The 20353-nt window shown below is 46.4% G+C and overlaps 1 protein-coding gene across 1 annotated transcript in view; it reads left to right on the forward strand.

Moving 5' to 3' along the window:
• Positions 1-6774, forward strand: part of LOC115598746 (intraflagellar transport protein 80 homolog) — a 33822-nt gene extending 27048 nt beyond the window's left edge. Inside the window, exons 12-17 of the mRNA XM_030456143.1 lie at positions 20-167; positions 936-1107; positions 2562-2651; positions 2749-2921; positions 4239-4362; positions 6591-6774. Of these exons, the coding sequence (XP_030312003.1) occupies positions 20-167; positions 936-1107; positions 2562-2651; positions 2749-2921; positions 4239-4362; positions 6591-6704 (821 nt within the window). The 3' untranslated portion in view covers positions 6705-6774. The remainder of the gene's footprint in view (positions 1-19; positions 168-935; positions 1108-2561; positions 2652-2748; positions 2922-4238; positions 4363-6590) is intronic.
• The last annotated feature ends 13579 nt before the right edge of the window (positions 6775-20353 follow it).

The following is a 20353-nucleotide window of genomic DNA, read 5'->3' on the forward strand; positions in this document are numbered from 1 at the left end:
TTCTTCTCTTTAAATCAAGGGACAATGGTTCAAACTTTGGCTTGGAATGACACATCCAACATTCTCTGTGGGATTCAAGATACCCAGTTTACTGTCTGGTACTACCCCAACACAGTCTATGTAGATAAAGATCTTTTGCCAAAAACTCTGTATGAAAAAGATGCCAGGTAATAGATCCTTTTTGATCAAAAAAGGTGTTATTGTGTATTTTAACCAGTTTACTCATTCCTGAAAGAATTCTCTTCATTTGGTCAAAGTAGAAGCCAGGGTGGCAGCTTGGAAAATTCCTTTCAAGTTCCTACTTCTTGATTTGGAAATGAGGAAAAATTGTTTTAGAAGGTTTAGCATAAAGTTGGAGGTGGAAATGACAATGCACAGTGTACAAGCAGAATAATATCTTGATCCAAAAGGCAGATTTTATTCCTATCTCCTGAAATATTGCCTTAGTTTGTTAAAAAAAAAAGCAGCCAACCAAGATCTGTTTCAAGTAACTTCTGGAAATTTAAAATATGGAGATCCAAGGTCACAAATAACATTATTTTTTAGCTTAGCATATTTATTTGCAGGTTTACTTCAGCCTGTGTGCTTTGTGCTGTGAAATTCTTCCTAGGGAATACCTGAGCTCATCAATTACAGAATTATCAGAACCCAAATATTTTCTACTGAAAAAATTATTGGAAATTTTAGTCAGGAACAGGCAGTTTGCCTTTGCCTCACAACCAGTGAATGTGCATAACTCCAGTTTTATTTTTAGAGGCCATGGCTGCTCTCTGTTGGGTATAACCCCTGAATAACTGGGTGCTTAGCTTTTTACATGCTCTGAAAATGAAGTGTAATTGTGTTGTAATCCTGAAACAAAGATTTCTTTACATCCTAAATCTCCTTTTCACTAAGGAAGAAGTGAGTATTAACTTAACCTTTCTTTCTCTACCCAGTGAATTTAGCAAAAATCCCCAGATTGTACATTTTGTAGGAAATCAAATAACAATTAGAAGAGCAGATGGTTCACTTATTCACCTCAATATTTCACCTTATCCTGGGATTCTCCATGAGTATGTTGGTAGTTCCAAATGGGAGGATGCTGTCAGATTGTGTCGCTTTGTCAAGGTAAGTGCTAAATATTTGGAATATTCAGCTATACTTTCACCCTAATATTTATCTTTTCCAGCCTTAAGTTAATAATTACAGTGGCACATCAGATGTTACAACTCTTTTTGGTTCTGTTTTGTTGCTGAGGATTTGGGGGCTGGTCTTGAAAAATTAGTCATTTTTTTGTAGTTATATGAAATACATAATTTGGGGTTTTATTATACCTAATAAAAATCCTTTTTACTCACACAAAAGTCCAAACTGAACACAGGTACTCACAGAAGTTATTAATCAGCTGAAGTTTTCAGGGCTGGGCCTCTAATAAAACTGATAAGATTATCTACATGTCCACATGCAGGTATTTTTCATATTTTATTTCACTTGTTTTGTTTGTTTCTTGTTTTTTTTCCTTTGCTTGCTTTTGTATGTATTTAGGCAACATCAACAGATAAGGTGAGTCTGGCAGCCTTTAGAACAGACACCCAAAAAACCCAAAACAGAACCCAAAAAAAAAAATCTCCCCCAAACCCTCCTTCCTTTCCCTTGCTTACTGCTAAAAAAAGACATCAGTGCTTTCATATGACTGTCAGGCTTTAGTAGTGAAACTGTGTCACTAATGCAATCAAAGTTGAACAGGGAAGATATCAAAATAATCAGGATTTTCCTAAATGTTTTTCTGAGTTTGGGGGTTCCTTTAAGGTTGGGTGAAAATAATACAAAAGCCATGAAAAAGAAAACAAGGGTGTTGTAATAACAACAAGAATAATAATTGGTGCTGTTATTATTATTATTATTGGTGGTGTTATTATTGCTGCTAAGTTTTTCTAATTCTTAATTCTAAAGATAAAATGTCCTGAAATGACCACAAAGGAGTCAGAACTTTTGAGCTCTAATGTATATATTTATATTTCAGCAGGCTTATGTTCTCCAGTGATTTCTTTTTCCCTTTTCTCTTTCATTTGTGGTAGGCTTATGGTAACTGTGTAATCAGTGTGAATGTCAGCATCATGGTTCCAGTTCAGTTATTTCTGGAGCCAGGTGGAGATGATCCAGATTAAAACAGTTTGGTTTTATGTTTTTTTGTTTTTTTTTTTAACCCCAACCAGTGCTTTGGTTTCCAGCAGAGTTCCACAAGCAGTGACAGGGAGACTGCTGAGATGCTGATAAAGTGATGGCCAGAGTTCATTACTGACTGAGACACTGCAAACTAATGATCAGCCACACTGTCAGTCTCTGCTGGTCACAACCTCAACATTTTGATAATTAAGGAGTTCAGAGAAATAATTAAAGGAGTTCAGAGAAATAATTAAGTAGTAGTAGTTGTGCCTTTCTGGTAAGAGATGCAGGCCACGAATGGCATCCTGAGAAATGTGTTATCTTAACAACATTTCAGGACTTGGGTGCTTCCTTTGGGAAGTCACCTGTAGCCTGCTAATGAGGTTTAAGGAGTTTTATTCTGCTTTAAATTTCAGGATCAAACTCTGTGGGCATGTTTGGCTGCCATGGCTGTTGCCAACAGAGACATGGCCACAGCAGAAATCGCCTACGCCTCCATTGGTGAGGTGAGAAAATGCTTTTCCTTTCCAGTTAAATCGTAGCAAAACTGATTTTCTTCATTCATTTGCCTCTATATAAACCATTCTACCATCTCCTGAGCAGATTGACAAGGTTCAGTTTATCAATTCCATCAAAGAGCTTCCATCAAAAGAGTCCAGGATGGCTCAGATCCTGCTGTTCAATGGGAACACCCAAGAAGCTGAAACGCTGCTCCTTCAAACAGGCCTGGTTTATCAAGCCATCCAAATCAACATTAACCTCTTCAATTGGGAAAGGTAGGATTGGGAAAGGGGCAGGGGTGGATTCCCCCACTTTGGAAAGTCTGAAGTCTCAGCTTGGGGTGCTTGGAGACATCTCAGATAAACAATAATATCAGAAGGGTTGGAGCAGATGATCCCTGAGCTCCCACCCAACCTGACGCTCTGTGATTCTCTGATTGCTTTAAGCACATTCTGTTTATGAGCAGTCTCACTGAGGTAGCCTCTAAATTTAGATCAGTTGTTTTATTGCAGACATTTAGCTGACTAATTTCATATCTGGAGTTGCCCTGAGCTATAAAAAGATGAAGTTAATCACATCCTGACAGCAACCGATGAAGCAACTTTCGGCTTGTTTTTTTTTCCCCTCTCATTTTTAGAAGACACATGTATTCTGTGATAAAAGTCCAAAAAAACATGCTTGGAATAATTTTGAAATAACATTCTGCTTTTTCATTATTGCTAAGGCAGAATTGTCCTCAGCAATACCTCAAACTCTCTGTGACCCTCAAAGAACTCAAAGCTGTTTTGAAATGTCTTGCAGCTAAAAATAGACACGTGGCCATTCAGGCTCCCAGCACTGTGTAGGTGGATGACATATGAATTAGGCCTGAGAAAACAAAGCAGGAATTTCTCCTTTAAACACAACCCACGTTTTCTGACAGAACCTTCTGAGGCCATTTACTACTAATTCCCCTCCTGTTCTATTTGTGTCACTGTGGGCAAAAAGTTGGTTTTTCCTCTCTGCTTATCTGTGGGTTTTTTATTATGTTGCCTAAGATGTATCAGCTAAAAACTGCATCTACAAAACACCAGTGTTGCTTTTGTCATTAAGAAGAAAACAGATGTGAGAGTAATAAGTCAAACTAATCCAGTGATCCATCTTTCCCATCTACAGAATATTCATAAATCACCATATGGATAACATCACAGGATTATCACACTGTTCAGAAGCAACTCCTGACTATAGTGAAGTTACTTAAAATTGTTACTTTTATTCTTTTTTTTATTTTTTAATTATTTTGTCCCTTTACTTTTTTCTTAACTCTCCATTCTGGTTTATTTCCTTCAAATAAATACACCCTATTATCAAACTCCAGAGGTTGTCAACAGAAATAATGTTGGATATTCTTCACACCAAGCATCACAAAGCAGATGGTCTCCTTCTCTGGCTCTCTTGGATCTCCTGTGACTGATACTGGGGTAAAACCTCCTGGCTCTATAGATGAGGGATTTTGCCTGCAGCTCAAACACTTCCCAGTGTCTAGTTTTGCAAAAACCATGGTGATTATCATGCCCTAGCATTTTATAAAGCCCATTTCTCTTTTATTCCAGGGCCCTAGAGCTAGCAGTAAAGCACAAGACCCACGTTGACACAGTCCTGGCTTACAGACAGAAGTTCCTAGAAGATTTTGGTAAAAAGGAAACCAACAAAAGTTTTTTGCAGTATGCAGAAGGTGTAAGTATTCCTTAGAAATAATCTACAGCTTTAGGTCAGCCTGTTCTTTGTAACCAGTTGGGGAATTGCTCTTACATTTTCCTTCTTTGCTTCAAATGTGGACACAAATCTTGAGGTTGGGCACCAAAGGACAAATTGATAGCTTGATGTGGGGCTGCTTGGCCTGTGAGGTTTTGATGTAAGGCACAGATATAGAATCTATACCTTTAGTAGCTGCCAGGGGTTATACAACTGGAGGCACAGTTGTTTTCCCTGAACAGGGAGCCAGACCTCAGTATGATTGAATGTGTACTTCCTAAATGTCTTCAACATCCTTCCTTCCTTCAAAATGCCTTCATTTTAGGAATGAAGACATTCCTAAATGTCTTCAAGGTGATTTTATGGATGGCAACAATAACAAACATCAAAGGGATCCAGATTTATGTAGAGGGTGAACTACAACTCATTCTGCCAAACAGCTAAATAGACAATTTCACCAAACTTCTGGAAACCCTCCCCATCATCAGGAGCCTGTTTGCATTTATTAGATTTTCATAGAACTGAAAAGACTGAGGGCAACTCCTACAGTTCCTGAGCTAGAAGTTGATGTGCTGGATTCCCCAGAAGGTTCCTGGGCTAAAAACAGACGGTTCCTGGGGTAAAGAAGTCCTTTTCTGCATCCACCTCCTGAAGGTCTTGATCTGCAGATAGGAGGGGTCCTGGTTGATGAAGAAGATTTTAATTGTTGGCTACAGTAGTAATTAAATTCTTAATGCAGCCTCTAGGACTCGTATAGCAAAGTCAGAAGGAAATGTTAAGGGAATCACAGAGAAAAAGGAAGATTTTGGGCTGCTGTTCCCTTCTCAGGGGAAAAAATGGGCCTCAGTTTCCCTCTCCCCAACCAAACTCCTTCAGGTTTAATTAAGGAGCTTTTAATCTCTTTTCTCAAAGCTGAGAACATTACTCTGTAATCAGATAAGGAATCTAAATAATGTGTAATAATCTAAAATAATAATATTAATCTAAAATAATAATAACCTAAAACAATATAATAATAATAATAATAATAATAATAATAATAATAATAATAATAATAATAATAATAATAATAACAATAATTCAGTCATCAGATCCAAAGCACCTGGAGCCAGTCCATGCATCCTGAACTGGGGAATTAACCTTTTCACAGGATGTGAGGGCACTGTGCTTACATCTTGCCTCCCCCAGCATCTTCCCTTCAGGATACAGTGAACAGAGTAACAGCTCCTCTGAAAATTCCCTCTGCAGCACTTGAGATTTATTTTTTTTCTTTTCCCTATCCCAACTTTGACATTCTGACTTCTCCAGCAGTGAAACTCAATTTTTTGATGTCTTTGGAGTCATCCCATGCACCATGATCCATTCTTTCTTAGCAAGCATTTATCTGGGGAAGAAAGGCAATGATTGTGCCCCCCTGTACCACTCTTATCTCCTGTCTGAAGTTGTCCTGAAAGAACACAGCCAGAAAATGACAATTTTCTGTGGCTGGAGAGATGCCAGGAAAAGGCTAAAACATTTCTTGATGCAGGAGATGAATTTCAGGCAGAAATCTGATTTCTGTGATATCAGATAACTACTGATAACATGCTGCCAGTTTCCTTGGGGGGCTTTAGGTGCAGTAAAAAGCCATCAGCACGTGTCCTGCTGGTAAAGGGCTGTGTTCTTGGTAATGGGATACAGATGCCATTTCATTAAAATGAGATGCAAATTGATCCATATAATTTTTGTGGTTTAGTGTTGGGTTTTTGTGTTGCCAGATGTGGAGTATTAGTATTAAAGTATATAAAAATATTTTCTAGTATGAAATGAAATATAATAAAATGTAATATAGTGCAATATAAAGTAAGCATTTATATAATATAACATATACTATGTAATATATATATATTTATATTCTTTTATATGAAATATAACCTGCTTTATGTTAAAGGTGGAAAGCTCAGTTTGGTAGAACCCAGCTGTGCCTTCATGCATTCAGTTATTGCAAGTTGTCAGTAATTAAAAATATTGATTTATTATTACAACTAATGATCTTACATTGATTACTTATTATAACTATAATTATTATCATTAATGATCTTACATTGATTAATAATAAGTGATGTGGCCACTTTGTAACTTGGAATTGCCCTGTTAATGAGCAGCTATCTGTTAAACCTCTCCATATAATGTTTGTTGATTTCTGTGCACTTCTTTTTCTATTCTTACAGATGGAAATTGATTGGAATAAAATCAAAGCCAAAACAGAGCTGGAAATTGCTCAAGAAAGAGAACGAGGAGCATCTGGTCCCTCAGTGAGAGCCAGTGTGACTGTGCAGCAGTAACTGTCCTTTTGGGCATCTTAAAAAGTGCTTCTTGAACATTTTATACTGTGGTTTTTTGGGTTTTTTTTTTGACAAGCATAAATAAAAAAGCCTCAGGAGTGAGAACTGTTGTTCTTGTTTACTGCTGGCTGACAGGCAGAATTATTTCTTTACTACAGTCTCATTTTGAGACTTCTCTTCTCATCTGGGGTTTATGTTCTGACTCCAGTGAGTAAACACATTGTAGTCCATAATACACATGTGAGAAAAGAGGGAAATCAGCTGCCTTTCTATTACTCTTTTTTACATTTTCATTGCCATTAAATCACTTAACTTTGGCTGGCTTGTAATTAAGTACCCATTGCCCTGTTTGAGCACCTAGTTGAGTAGTTTGGGTATTTCTGCAGCCTCAGAGACCTCTGAAAAGTTGTATTTAAATTGCCCTAAACCAAATTTATCAAAATGTGAGTGCTGAAAACTTAAAAAAGGAGCTTACACCCATAAGGAGCAAAAGACCCTTTCACTCACAGTGAAGCCAAGACCTTTTCCTGCCAGTGTGTATGTACCTGCAAGTTCTTGAATAGATTATTTCAGATTACTTCAGCCATTCAGGATTGCCACTGTAACAAACTGCAGCAATAAAGGTATTTTCTGAGACAATATACATTGTGTGGAATGGGCTTTGGAAGCTGAATTAACAACCAGTGGGTTTGGTAGCATCTAACATTAGAACTGACATCAATATTGAGACCCTCCTTAAGGTTAGAGTTGCAAAATCATTTTGGAAGAGCTTCTTCTGCCTCAAGCACTTGAGCTGAAAATATTTTTTTGACATGGGTTTCATCAGGATCTGTTTTGCTTTGTCTTACAGCTGAAAGTGGCTGCAGATGTTGGGAGTTCTGTGCAGAAGATTAATTCATCATTGGCATTGAATAATTATTTGATTCATATCTTTGTGGCTGCAGATGTTGGGAGTTCTGTGCAGGAGGTTAATTCATAATTGACGTTTGACACTGTCTCCCACAGCATCCTCCTGAAGAAGCTGTCAGCCCCCAGCTTGGACAGGAGCACCCTGTGCTGGGTTAGGAACTGGCTGGAGGGCCGGGCCCAGAGAGTGGTGCTGAACGGGGCTGCATCAAAATGGCGGCCGGTCACTAGTGGTGTCCCCCAGGGATCAGTGTTGGGCCCAGTGCTGTTCAATATCTTCAGTGATGATTTAGATGAGGGGATTGAGTCCATCATCAGCAAATTCACAGATGACACCAAGCTGGGGGGAGTGTGGATCAGCTGGAAGGCAGGAGGGCTCTGCAGAGGGACCTGGACAGACTGGAGAGTTGGGATGATCCCAAGGGGATGAGGTTCAACACAACAACCCCATGGGGAGCTCCAGGCTGGGCACAGAGTGGCAGAAAGGGAGCTGGGAGTCTGGATTGCCAGGAAGCTGAAGAGGAGGCAGCAGTGTGCGCAGGTGGCCAAGAAGGCCAATGGCATCCTGGGCTGGCTCAGGAAGAGCGTGGCCAGCAGGTCCAGGGAAGGGATTCTGCCCCTGTGCTCAGCTCTGGGGAGGCCACAGCTTGAGTCCTGTGTCCAGTTCTGGGCCCCTCAGGAAGTTCAGGAAGGAGCTTGAGGTGCTGGAGCAGGTGCAGAGAAGAGCAAGGAGGCTGTGAAGGGATCCAGCAGAATTGCTGTGAGGAAGGGCTGAGGGAGCTGGGGGTGTTGAGGCTGGAGAAGAGGAGGCTCAGGGGAGACCTCATCACTCTCTACAACTCCCTGAAAGGAGGTTGGAGCCAGGGGGGGTTGGGCTCTTTTCCCAGGCAACTCTCAGCAAGACAAGAGGGCACAAAGGGTCTCAAGTTGTGCCAGGGGAGGTTTAGGTTGGAGCTGAGAAAGAATTTCTTTCTGGAGAGGGTGATCAGGCATTGGAATGGGCTGCCCAGGGAAGTAGTGGATTCTCCGTGTCTGGAGATCTTTCCAAAGAGCCTGGATGTGGCACTGAGTGCCATGGGCTGGGAACCACGGGGGGAGTGGATCAAGGGTTGGACTTGATGATCTCTGAGGCCCCTTCCAACCCAGCCCATTCTATGAAAAAAAAAAAAAATTGGCATTGAATAATTATTTGGTTCATATCTTTCACATGTTCCCATCAAAACATTCAATATTCCTCAGATTTGTAAATCATTCCAGGGCACTTTTTTTTTTTTTTTCCAAAGTTCATAAATTTCTTCCTAAAACCAAACAAGGATGTATCTAAAGCTGATGCACTGGGTGATCTCCATTGCTTTTACCTGGCTGCTCAATAAAACATTTTGGATGGAGCTCATTTGGGAACTCCACAGTCTCCTTGTGCATTGAACACCTTCCCCTTCCCTTCCCTTGCAGAAAGCACTTGCTAGTTCCAGAATGAACTCAAAAATACCCCTAATGGCAAGTGTTTCATGTGAAATTTATGAAGCCTGGCTCAGACCTGCCATGCAGTGTAAGCAAGTTTTGAGGACCAGTCTTAGTGGCAGCACAAAGATGATCAGATCTATTTTTTTTTCTCACTTGCCTCCAGTCCTGAGCTGTGCTGAGTTTGTTCATGTTAAATAGAGAAAGAAAGAATAAAAAAACCCCAGGTTTAGGAAAAGTTATGTTTATTTTTATCAGGTAACCTGGTAGAGTTCCTACCTTGGAGATATTCTTGAATATTCTCAGAAGAAAACATTCTCCCATGGCTTACTTGTTGCAGGGTTTTTACATACCACATCTGCAGTTTCAGGGGAAAAAATCCAAGATATTTTTGAACTAATTTGTCAGGGGGGTTTTAAAGTTTTACATTGCATTTGCCTGGACCCTTTTCCAATTGTTTTTGAAAGGACATTTAGTGACATCTGTTCAGGAATAAAGAAATACCAGAAGGATAGAGCTGTCCCAGGGATGTTCATGCCCTTGACCACAGGAGGTTCTCTCTGGTTTTAAGAAGGGAGATTCAACTGGATATGTGGAAAAGGTGTTTTTAAGTGAGGCAAAAGCTGAGGCAAGTGTTTCAAAGCTGTAATTGAGCTAGAAAAGCAATAAACTGAAAAAAATCTTGTGTGCATTAGGTAGCAACTTTGGCTTTTAAACTTCCAAACATTGCTCTGGGCTCTGCTTGGAAATAGGCTTGGAAATGGCATCAAAATATGAAGGTTTCCCCCCCTTCTAGCAGTGTAATGGGGGAAAAACCTAAATAAAGTGTTGGGGTCAGTCAGTGCCTGCCCTGCCTTTGGCCACAGCTGTTTTCCCAGCCCAGTCTTTGTGCATTGACCAAAAAAAAATAGTATTTGGCCAAAAAAAAGAATATTTGGAAGTACTGCTGTCATCTTGCTTTCCGTCCTATTTTAACTTCCCATTTTGGCTCCCAATGATTCCAGGTAATGCAGATTGTTCAAGAAACCTTCTTCATTTTTACCCCTAGCTTTATGTTTTTAGTAGTGGGGAAGAAAAAAAAGGAAAAAACAGCTTTTGCCTTCTGGTCCTGAAGAGAGTTGGTCGGGTTTTCTCCTTGGAAACTGGAACAGGATTGAAGCTTTGGATCAGCTGATGGGAAAACCTCAGTTCCCAGTTTATCCAGAACCATTTTATACTGGAGGAAAACCAGTGTCCCCCTCTCCAAGCTTCCCAGCCCAGCAGTGGGTGTGCAGGAGGCCAGAAGTTGGATCCTGGAGGCATCTTTGAGGGAGGTGAGAGGTGAGGTTGGAGTTTGCCTGGAAGTTTGGGTTCTGTTTGGGGCTTCTCCAGCTCCAGGTGAGGGATTTGGTGGCACTGCAGAGCTGGGGTTTGGGATTCTGGAAGGTTGAAATCCAGGATGCACTCAGGGCAGCTGAATTCTCCCTCTCCCAAGGTTTGCAGACCCCAATAAACATTGATAGAAGTTGTGGGCAGTGTTGTTGTTGATTATTACCAGGTGAAGTCTCCTGCCCGTGGCTCTAATCCAGCTTTGCACCAGGATTCCTGTGGATGTAACCCAAGAAATCCCAGGTGAGAAAAGATGGCAGGATGGGGTCTGGTTTTTTGGGTTACCACAGTCTCAGGCTCTTCTTCCTCCTCTTCCTCCTCTTCCTCCTCCTTCTCCAGCAACCCCTGGCCCCTGCAGTGTACAAAAAAGGCCTGATCTCAATTCCAGGAAAACCAGAATTGCCCCTTCAGCTGGATACAAGGATTTGCTGGGAACATCTTCATGTTTTTAGATAGATGTAACAATGGTCACAAGCCCCAGCAAGGAATATTCCAAGATTCAGATGCCCCTATTGATACCTTCTCCAGCCAAAGCCCCAGCCTGAGGAATTGTTCTCTGGCACCTAAAACTCTTGATAGGAAGGGGAGGTATCTCCCACTCCCTCTGGTTGGGAGCCCTTCACCTACCACCCCCAGAGCCAAGGACCCCTTTTTCTGGAGGGCTTGGTGGGCAGAAGACCTGGCAGTGGGATGGCACCAAGGGCTGCAGGATTGGGCCATGAATTAATTTCCCAGCTCAGAACTGATCCCAGGTCACCTCTGAGGGAGAAAAACTCTGCTAATGTTTTATTAGTAAGCTTTGGGGACCCTGCACCTCCCTTCCACAGAGCCTGGTGTCCAGCACACCATCCCCCCCCCAGCCCTGAGGGGGGGACAGTGTCACCCCAGGTGTGTCCCTCCCAGAGACCTCTCTGCTTGGCATCACATCCCTCCCGGGGACCACTGATTGTCCCTCTGCTGTCCCCAGCATCCCATTTCCCTGCTGTCCCTGGCATCTCATCCAGTGGTGACAGTTGGGGCCCTTCCCTGGTGTCCCTAATATCCCATCCCTGTGGGTCGCAGCACCCCACCTTCCCAATGTCCCCAAGCATCCCATCCAGCTGTCACCTCTGTGTCCCTCCCCTGGTGTCTCCAGCATCCTGTCCACTGGTGTCCCCAGTGTCCCATCTCCTATTGTCCCCAGCATCCTGTCCACTGGTGGCCACTGTGTCCCTCCCGTGGTGTCTCCAGCATCCCACCTCCCCAGTGTCCCCAAGCATCCAGCTGTCACCTCTGTGTCCCTCCCTGGTGTCCCCAGTGTCCCACCTCCTATTGTCCCCAGCATACTGTTCACTCGTGACCACTGTGTGTCCCCCCTGGTGTCCCCAGCATCCTGTCCACTGGTGGCCACTGTGTCCCCCCTGGTGTCCTCAGCATCCCCGATGTCCCCAAGCATCCAGCTGTCACCTCTTTGTCCCTCCCCCGATGTCCCCAGCATCCCTTCCCTCTGGTGACCTCCGTGTCCCCCCAGGTCCCCCCTGCCCGCTGCCCCCCTCCCTTTCTCCCCATCCGTGGGTGCTCAGCGGGCCAGGCTCTCACCCTCAGACCCCCCGGTCCCCAGGCCCATTCCCGGGGGCCCGGGGGGGTTCTCCTTGTGCCTCCTCGTAGCTGGGCAGATGCTTCACCTCCTCGTAGCGAGGCAGCGGCGGCAGCTCCGGGGGGGGTGGGTGGGAGCCCGCCGGACCTCCCCCTTCCAGCAGCGCGGCCCCGGGGGGGGGCGATGGGGCCGGGGGCCAGCGGGGGGCAGCGGCGGGGGGTCGGGGGTCCCCGGGGGTTCAGGGGTCGCCGGGGGGTCGGGGGTCCCCGTCGGGGTGGGGACCAAGCCCGGCGTCGGAGGGCGCATCCCGCGGCCACCAGCGCCAGGAGGACGAAGAGAGCCGCCAGCCTCCGCGCCAGCCACCGCGCCCGCGGAAGCCAAGGGCGTCCCGCTGCCCCCCCCCCTTATCCCTCCCAGGGTCCCCGGCCCCATCCCGCTCCCCCCGCAACCATCCCGCCCGCAGGACGACGGTCCCAGCCCCCCCCCAGCCATCCTCCGCGGAACCCCCGCGCCCGTCCCTCCCGCGCCTCCCTGCGCACCTTCCGCGGAGCCGGCGGAGCTCCCCGAGGCGGTTTTTATCCCCGTCGGGCCGGGTTTTAGCCCTGATGAAAAATTGATGGGGTTGTTTGGCGGAGGTTCAGGGGCTGATGGGGCGGGACGGGGCAGCCGGCCAGGCAGCCACCCCACCGGGTGTCCCTGTCACCCCACCGGGTGTCCCTGTCACCCCACCGGGTGTCACTGTCACCCCAGCCGGGAGCTGAACGAAAATGGATCGTTCTCTGGGTGGGGACAGGATCCCTGGGAAGGGGTTATCGGTACCCGAGGAGATGGGGATGGAGCTGAGGATGCAGGATGAGTTGTACCCAAGGGTGCAGGATGTTACCTGAGGATGCAGGATGAGTGGTATCAGAGGATGCAGGATGATACCTGAGAATGCAGGATGAGTGGTATCAGAAGATACAGGGATGAGTGGTACCCAAGGATGCAAGGATGAGTGCTACCTGAGGATACAGGAGGAGTGATACCTGAGGATGCAGGATGAGTGGTACCCAAGGCCAGGGGGATGAACCTAAGGCTGTGGTGATGAGCAGGCCATGGGGACAAGTGACACTGGAGCCCTGACTCACCTGTGGGAGGGGAAATGCCAGGCACAGAGCTTAGCACTGATTTTAAAAAGGAGAAACTCAGAGCAGCCAGGGAGAGGCTGGCTCCCTGCAAGGCACAAGTGAAGGTGAGCTCTTGTTTTGTTGGTTTCCATTCCTACCATTAAGGTTTCACAGCTTGTCACCTGTTGGCCAGGCCAGGGGTCCCTGTGTCACCCAGCAGTGACCACTGCCAGCACTCTGGGGACCCAATCCACCCTTTAACTCACCCCCCACACTTGGCTGTGTTCTTTGCTGATTACAAAACCTCTCAGGCAGGGGGGGGAGAGGAGCAGAAGGTCTCACAAAGTCATGGAAAAACTTATTAATATAAAACCTGGCAAAAAAAAAAAAAGTCCTGACCAGTGAGTCCTTTTTGTCTTGGCTTCCTGTGAGGTCCCCATGGCAAATCTGCTATGCAGCACTAACCCACCATGGCTCCTGTTTACTCCATCTCTGGTGGGTTGGTTGCTGATCTTGATGATGCTCTTGCTGCCATCCCAACGTTTGGGTGATGCACTCCTGCCTGGTCCAGGTTTTGGGGTGCTCAGGAGCAAAGATGGGACAGAAAAGATTCCTGGCAGCATTTGGGGGGAGTCAGACACCTGAAGGGAAGGAGGGAGTGGGTGAACAAGGGGAAGCAGCAGTTCTTTTCTCTCCAGGGGTTTATTCTGTGTGTGCTTCCTCACTGGATGGGCACTGGAAGAGGGGGAAAGAGGAGCTTCAGGCAGGAGGGAGGAGAAGAGGGGCACAGCCCCAGGCTCTGGTATTTTTAGGAACCACCTGCCTGGATTCAGGCACCCCACACAGAGGTGGCTCTGGGGACCCTGGTTCTGGGCCTTAGGGATGTGTCCCAGCCCATAGGATCAGGGATGCTGAGCACTCTGTGCCTGTGGGATTCCTCCAGCTTTTTGGTAATAAATAACCCAGGTGATGGGTTTTTTTTTGGATGGTGAAAGAAGAGCAGAGAGCAGGGAGAAGCCCAAGCCTCCAGTAATAAAGCTCTGAGTTTTAACAACATTTCTGATAAGCTGCAGCTCCTCCAGCAGAGCTCTATGAAATATTAAAGCCTGTTGATAGCTCATTAGAGGAAACATCCTGGCTGCAGGATGGGCTCTGCCCAGGAAGAGCCCAGCTGGAGGAGGGGAGCAGGACTGCCACACCAAGGAGAAATAAGGATTTAAATCCTGGGATGCAGCTGCATTCACTCCAGCAGCCTCAGCTCTTCCAGCCACATCTCTGGCTTGGGATAACGCAGGAGTGATGGATCCAGGGGGTGAGGGGCTTGGGGGGAGGGGGATGCCTGTGGCCATCCTGGGGCAGCTGCAGGAGAAGATGCTGCATCCTCTGTGGGGCTGGGGGGTTCAGGGGGTGTCAGTGGAGCTGAACCAGCTGCTGGTTGGGTTTGTGGGAATGTGTGGAGAGTCTGGGGTGGGGTGTGGGATGGGGTGGGCAGGCAGGGTTAATTGGTTGAGCAGGAGTAATTGGTGTCAGCCATGGGAGCAATGAGGCCCTGGGCAGCTGCAGCTAGTGATGGGGATGAGGGAGGGGGGGTTTTGGGGAGTGTGACCCCTCTTCTGAAGGCTAGGGGAAGGATAGGAATGCCTGCTGGCTCCTTGGGATGGTTGGACCCCCCCCCCCAAAGGGTCCTATCCCACTGGGCTGGCCTGGCTGGGGATGCAGCAACAACCAGGATCCAGCAAAGCCCCCGGGGAGGGGGGGAGCAGCCCTCACTCCTCCCCCTCCACGCTCAGGACCTCCAAACAAGGTGATCAACACCCAGCTGTGATCCAGCAGGGAGGGTGAGGAGGTTTCTGACTCCCTGGAGGTGAGGATGAAGGGGGTGGAGGCTCCCGTGGGATGCTCAGAGTGGAGGGAGCAGATTCCCCCCAACTGGGAAAGAGCTGCTGGGGGCCAGACACACTGGGGAGGGGGAGACACACTGGGGGGATGTGCTGGGGTCCCCAGGGAGTCCCCAGAACAGCCTCTGCCTGCTGGAAAGGGTCTGTGTTTCAGAGCTGATGCTAAGGCTTGGCACAGCAAAGCAGAAAGGGGAATTTGGGCTTCAAACCTCCCCAGTCTGCCTCGTGGTTGTCCCCAGGAATCCTGCAGCCAGTTTAAGTGGCTCTGTTTAATCTCAAATCTCTATTTAAGCTCAAATTCAACACTTTGAGCCTCGAGTACCCATCCAGAGCACCAAAAGCTTCTGGCAAATTGGTGCCATCAGCTGCTGGAGTGTGGCAAATGTCCATCCTCCCCCTCCCAGGCAGCCCTGAGCTGCTCCTGGAGGTTTCCTCCAGAGAACCCAAAGCTTTTCCTTTCCCAGGTGACTGGCTCCTGGGATTCCAGCCTTGGTGATTTTGCTGGGAGTGCAGCAGTGGAGCAAAGGGTTGTTTCTAGGAGCAGCACTGAGATGTTTTCTGCAGCTCCACGACCTCTCTCCTTGCTGGGAGAGAAATGAAATTCAGGAGGAGCTGCTCCCAGGTCTTTGTTAGGAACAGCCTGGAAAATCATCAGGTCACATCCACGATTTTTTTTTTAATTTCATGTCCATCATGCCCCCATCACCTGAGCTTTTGCAGCTGAGGCCTCCTGAGATCTCAACCCCCCCCTAAGCCCCTGGTGACCTCCAGCCCAGGGCAAAGCATCTCCTCAGCTCCTTCCTACCCCAATCCCAGCTCTCAGGTGGAGCAGGGAAAGGTCCCAGCTGGGGGAAAAACCTCAGGGACAAAGAGGGGGAAGAAAAGAAACATTTTTCTAGGAAAAAACCTTGAAAGTGGGAGAGGAAAAGCCAGGGCTGAGGGTCCCAGGCAGGAAAGGAGGGGGTGGGTTGGTTGGTTGGACACCTGGAGGAGTTTTCTGTCATTAAAATACATATTTATTTACAGCTAACATTTTAATCAATGCATAAAAATACTGATTAATTTATATTTTTGATTGCTAAAGCAGACTATGAGTAAAGGAGAAGCTTTTCCCCCCTGCAGCCAACCCAAACACAGAAGATGGGAAGATCCCACCCAAATGGCTCTGTTTCCAACAGGACCTTTCTGGTGGCCCAGTTTGGTCCCAGTGCTGTCCCCAAGCTTGTGAGGAGCATGGTCCATAAGGACAGGGCTTAGGAGTTGGTTGTGGTGTTGCTCAAAGCTGGGTGAGCTTGGAGGTTTCTTCCAACCTCAAAAATTCTGTGTTTTTTCTGTCCCCAGAGCCCTGGGGCAGCACCAGGGTGAATAATTCATCTTTAGCCTCTGTATCCTCCTCCCCCATCCCAAAATCTCCTCTTTTTCACCATTTGGGCTGCCTGGCCTCAGGCAAACTCTGGGGCCATTGAGCAGTTTCTGGGAAGGAGCTTTAGAAGTTGATTATTATTTTTTTTTCCCCAGTTTTGTTGGGGATGGACAATTATTGATCCTGCAAATGACCTCTGCAGAAATCCATCGATCCCCTTGGAACAGGAGAGCATTAAATGTTTGACTTCCAGATCTTCCAAACGGTGCCAAAGTGCTGACCTGGCAATAAATAAATAAAAAAAAATATATATATATAATATTTTTATAGTGTCATTGGCATTTGTGTAACCCCAGGCATGGATCCCTGCTACCTGAAATGCTCCCTGCACCATGACTCCTCACAGCTGCTTTTTCTTTCCTCTTATATGGTTTTTTTTGGGGGGTTTTGCCACTTCAAATATGGGAAAATTAATTGGGAATAATTCCTTTAAGTAATTTCTTTTTGTAGCAGGAAGAATCCCAGGGGTTGGTGGAGGGAATTTGGGTGAAGAGATGGAGGGATTTGGATGGGGAGAGATGTGGCTGAGGATCTGGGAGGAGGGGGATGGTTTGGGTGGGTGATGCTGTGGCTGGAGGTGGGGATTTGCTTTTATCTAAAGGGGTGGAAGCTCCTGTTGGAGTGGCAGCTGTATAAAGAGTGAAAAATAGGTATTTCTGTAAGAAAAACCATAACAAAGATGCTGGGGGAGAGCTTGGGTCAAACACAGGGAGCTGAGATCAATTGCCCCATGGTTTTTTGAGCACATCTGTAACTCCAGGAATGCTTCAGAAATCAGAAGAGGACTCTGCATGTGTAAAAAAAAACCCAAAAAACCCCCAAAACCCAAACCCAACAACAAACAAACAAATAAAAAACCCCAAACAAATCCATAATGGAAAAAAAACACCCCAAAAGCCATTACCTCATGGCTCAGAAATGTCCCCTGCCAGCAAAGCTTTGCTGTTCCACTCTTAAAAAGCAGAGAAAGGGAGAGAGGCTGAGGCAGCCTGAATGGAGCTGGGTCCTTCCCAAGCTGGGTCAGGTCTTTTGTTAACACTTTGGGATGCTCTTCCACTGAATAAATAAAAATAAGTCAATAAATAAAGAGGTGGAAAGGCTGCAGGGCCACGAGCTGGGTGTCATCTGTGCTGCCAGCTTCCCAGGCTCTGTGGGGAAGTTAAAATCCTGTTTAAAAATATGTTTTTTAAACAGAGATGTTAAAATTACTGTTAAAATATCTGATTTTTAGTCCTTTTAAAAATCAGCATTAGGAAGAGTGGAGAGGGTGAGAGTTCTCCCCTTGCAAAGGAGGACTTGAAAGCTTTGCCTTTGGGGAAAGGAAAATTCAGCCCCTGAGTTTGGGCTGAGGTTTTTAGGGCAAATAATGTCTGGATCTCCATCCAACAGGACCCTGGATACAGGGATAACCTTGGATAACGAGGTTCTTTTAAATATAAATATAAATTATTAAAATGGCTCTTTTTTTTCTGATAGGAATTGATAAAGAATGATGCCAGGATGATCACCTTGATCCCACAGCATCCCTCAGCTCCTGGTTTATTCCAAGCCCCCTTGATGGCAGTGAGACCCCTGGGAAAGTGACTGATCTGGGTGTCCCAGCAACCAAAATTAATTAACAAAATAAAAAGGCAATAAAGGACAATCTGCTGGAGCAACCAAAAAAAAAAATCTATTTTTAATGTATTTTTTTATTATTATTTCTTTACAGGGGGCAGCATTTTCCAGGCCATGGCCCTGGTTAGTCACAGCACCTCTTGAGAGGCTGCCACCCATTTCTGACATGATTTTATCTCACTCTTATTTACAACTTAGCCCCAAAACTCAGCCTCTCCCTATTATTTGGGGTTAAATATAACAAGGGATTCTTTCCCACTCCTTTTTCTCTCTCTTTTTCTTTTTTCCCTGCCACCCACACACCTCACATGGATCAGGAGGCACACAAAGGAGATGTTCCAGACCTTTCCTGCATGCTTTGGAGCATCCTGAGCATCAGGAGGTGAAACCACATCCCTCAGCTTGGAACCCAGGGGAAACCTGTTTTTTTTTTTTTTGTAGCAGGAAGAATCCCAGGGGTTGGTGGAGGGAAACTGGATGAAGAGATGGAGGGATTTGGATGGGGAGAGATGTGGCTGAGGATCTGGGAGGAGGGGGGTGGTTTGGGTGGGTGATGCATGTGAGCATGAGGGTGCTCATCGCACATCCCAGCTCAGGGCATCCTGGCCACATCCCAGCTGCTTTGCTGCCACCCTAGGGGGGAATTTCAGAGGACTGTGGGATTTTCTAGGCTGGGAAAAAACCCCAAAATCCTTGAAAATCCCCAAGTCCAACCATTTGCCCACCTGTGCTAAGGGTGGGGATTCCACCCCCTCCCTGGGCACTCTTGAATTACCCAGTTTCAGGTGGTCCCAGTTGCTGGGCAGCCTGGGCCAGTGTTTAATTACCCAGTTTCAGGTGATCCCAGTTTTCAGGCAGTTTTCCCTGTTTAATTCCCCAGTTTCAGGTGGTCCCAGGTTTTGGGCAGCCTATCCTAATCACTAAGAGCAGGTAACACCCCAGGCAAGGGGAGGGGGCAGCAGCTCTCTGCTGAAAACCTTCTTCTCTTCCCATCTCTCTCTGAAGACACTTTAATTTTATTTATTTAATTTTATTAAATTCAATATTTCCCCCCTCCCAGTTTTCTCAGCACCAGCCTGAGTTTTCCATGGTGCCCAATGCAGATTTTTTTTTCCATGGAGGATTTTTTTTTTCTGGGGAGAAAGCCAAGAGCCACCCCAAACCAGGACGTTGCTGGAGCAGCAGGGTGGTATCTTGATAAAAAAAAAAATAAAAATAAAGGGGAAAAAAAACCCCAAAACCTTCTGGTTGTTTTCCTGGGAGGAGGGAAGCATGCAGGGACTCATCCTGCAGTGATGCAGCAACTCCTGGGAGAAGGGCAAGAGGAGGGATGGGGATGCTGAGGATTTGGGGAGGGGGATGTGGAGGTGTTGGTTGTATCTGAGGGATGTGACAGGTCTGAAAGTCGGGATAAAAAGGTGGGAAATGTGCCAAGAGAGAAGAAAAAAAGAAAAATTGTGGGGTTTTAATTTAAATATTTTTAACTGAGGCAAAATATGAAAGTCAAGCAGCCAAAAAAAAAAACCCCAAACCAAGCCAGGAGTGTGAGATGGGTTTGTCAAATGCCGGGGTGTTTGGGGCTGGAGGGTTTGGGTGCCTGGAGAGGATCTGGAATGGGAACCCATTCGGGAAGGGAATAAAAGCTGCACTTGGAGCTTTCTGCTTCCCCGGAGCGGGTTGGGAACGGCCCGGAGCGATGCAGGAGGAAATCCGAGGAATTTCCACCGAGATTTTGGTGTCTTTGGGATGTGATTAAAATCCCCCTTCTTGATTTAGCTGCAGCCCCCGCAAGGAAACCTTAAATTAATCTTTTGATTTCATTTTTAGGAGCAGAACCTTTTCTCCCCCTTCCCAAGGAGCGGGGATCGCGGAGCATCCCGAAACCGAGGAGCTGCTGCCATCTGCAGGCGGGTTCTGCTCCCTGCCGGCAGGGATGGGATTCGGGCATGGGATTCGGGAATGGGAGTCAGGGATGGGATTCATGGCTAGGATTCAGTGATGGGAGACAGGGATGGGAGACAGGGTTGGGAGATAGGAATGGGAGTCAGGGACGGGATTCATGGCTAGGAGTCAGGGGTGGGAGTCAGGGATGGGAGGCAGGGATGGGATTCATGGCTGGAAGTCAGGGCTGGGATTCACCTCTGGGATGCTGCTGGGCCTTGAGGACAAACCCACCAGCCCCAGGACCTCCTGCCCGAACCACCCCTCAGGGAGCCTCCTCCTCTTAGAGAATTGAAATCGGGTTGAGAAACCCTTTCAGACCATCAGATCCAACCTGACAACTCTTTCCAGGA

Source organism: Calypte anna, chromosome 9 (genome assembly GCF_003957555.1).
Source record: "Calypte anna isolate BGI_N300 chromosome 9, bCalAnn1_v1.p, whole genome shotgun sequence".
Classification (NCBI taxonomy): domain Eukaryota; kingdom Metazoa; phylum Chordata; class Aves; order Apodiformes; family Trochilidae; genus Calypte; species Calypte anna.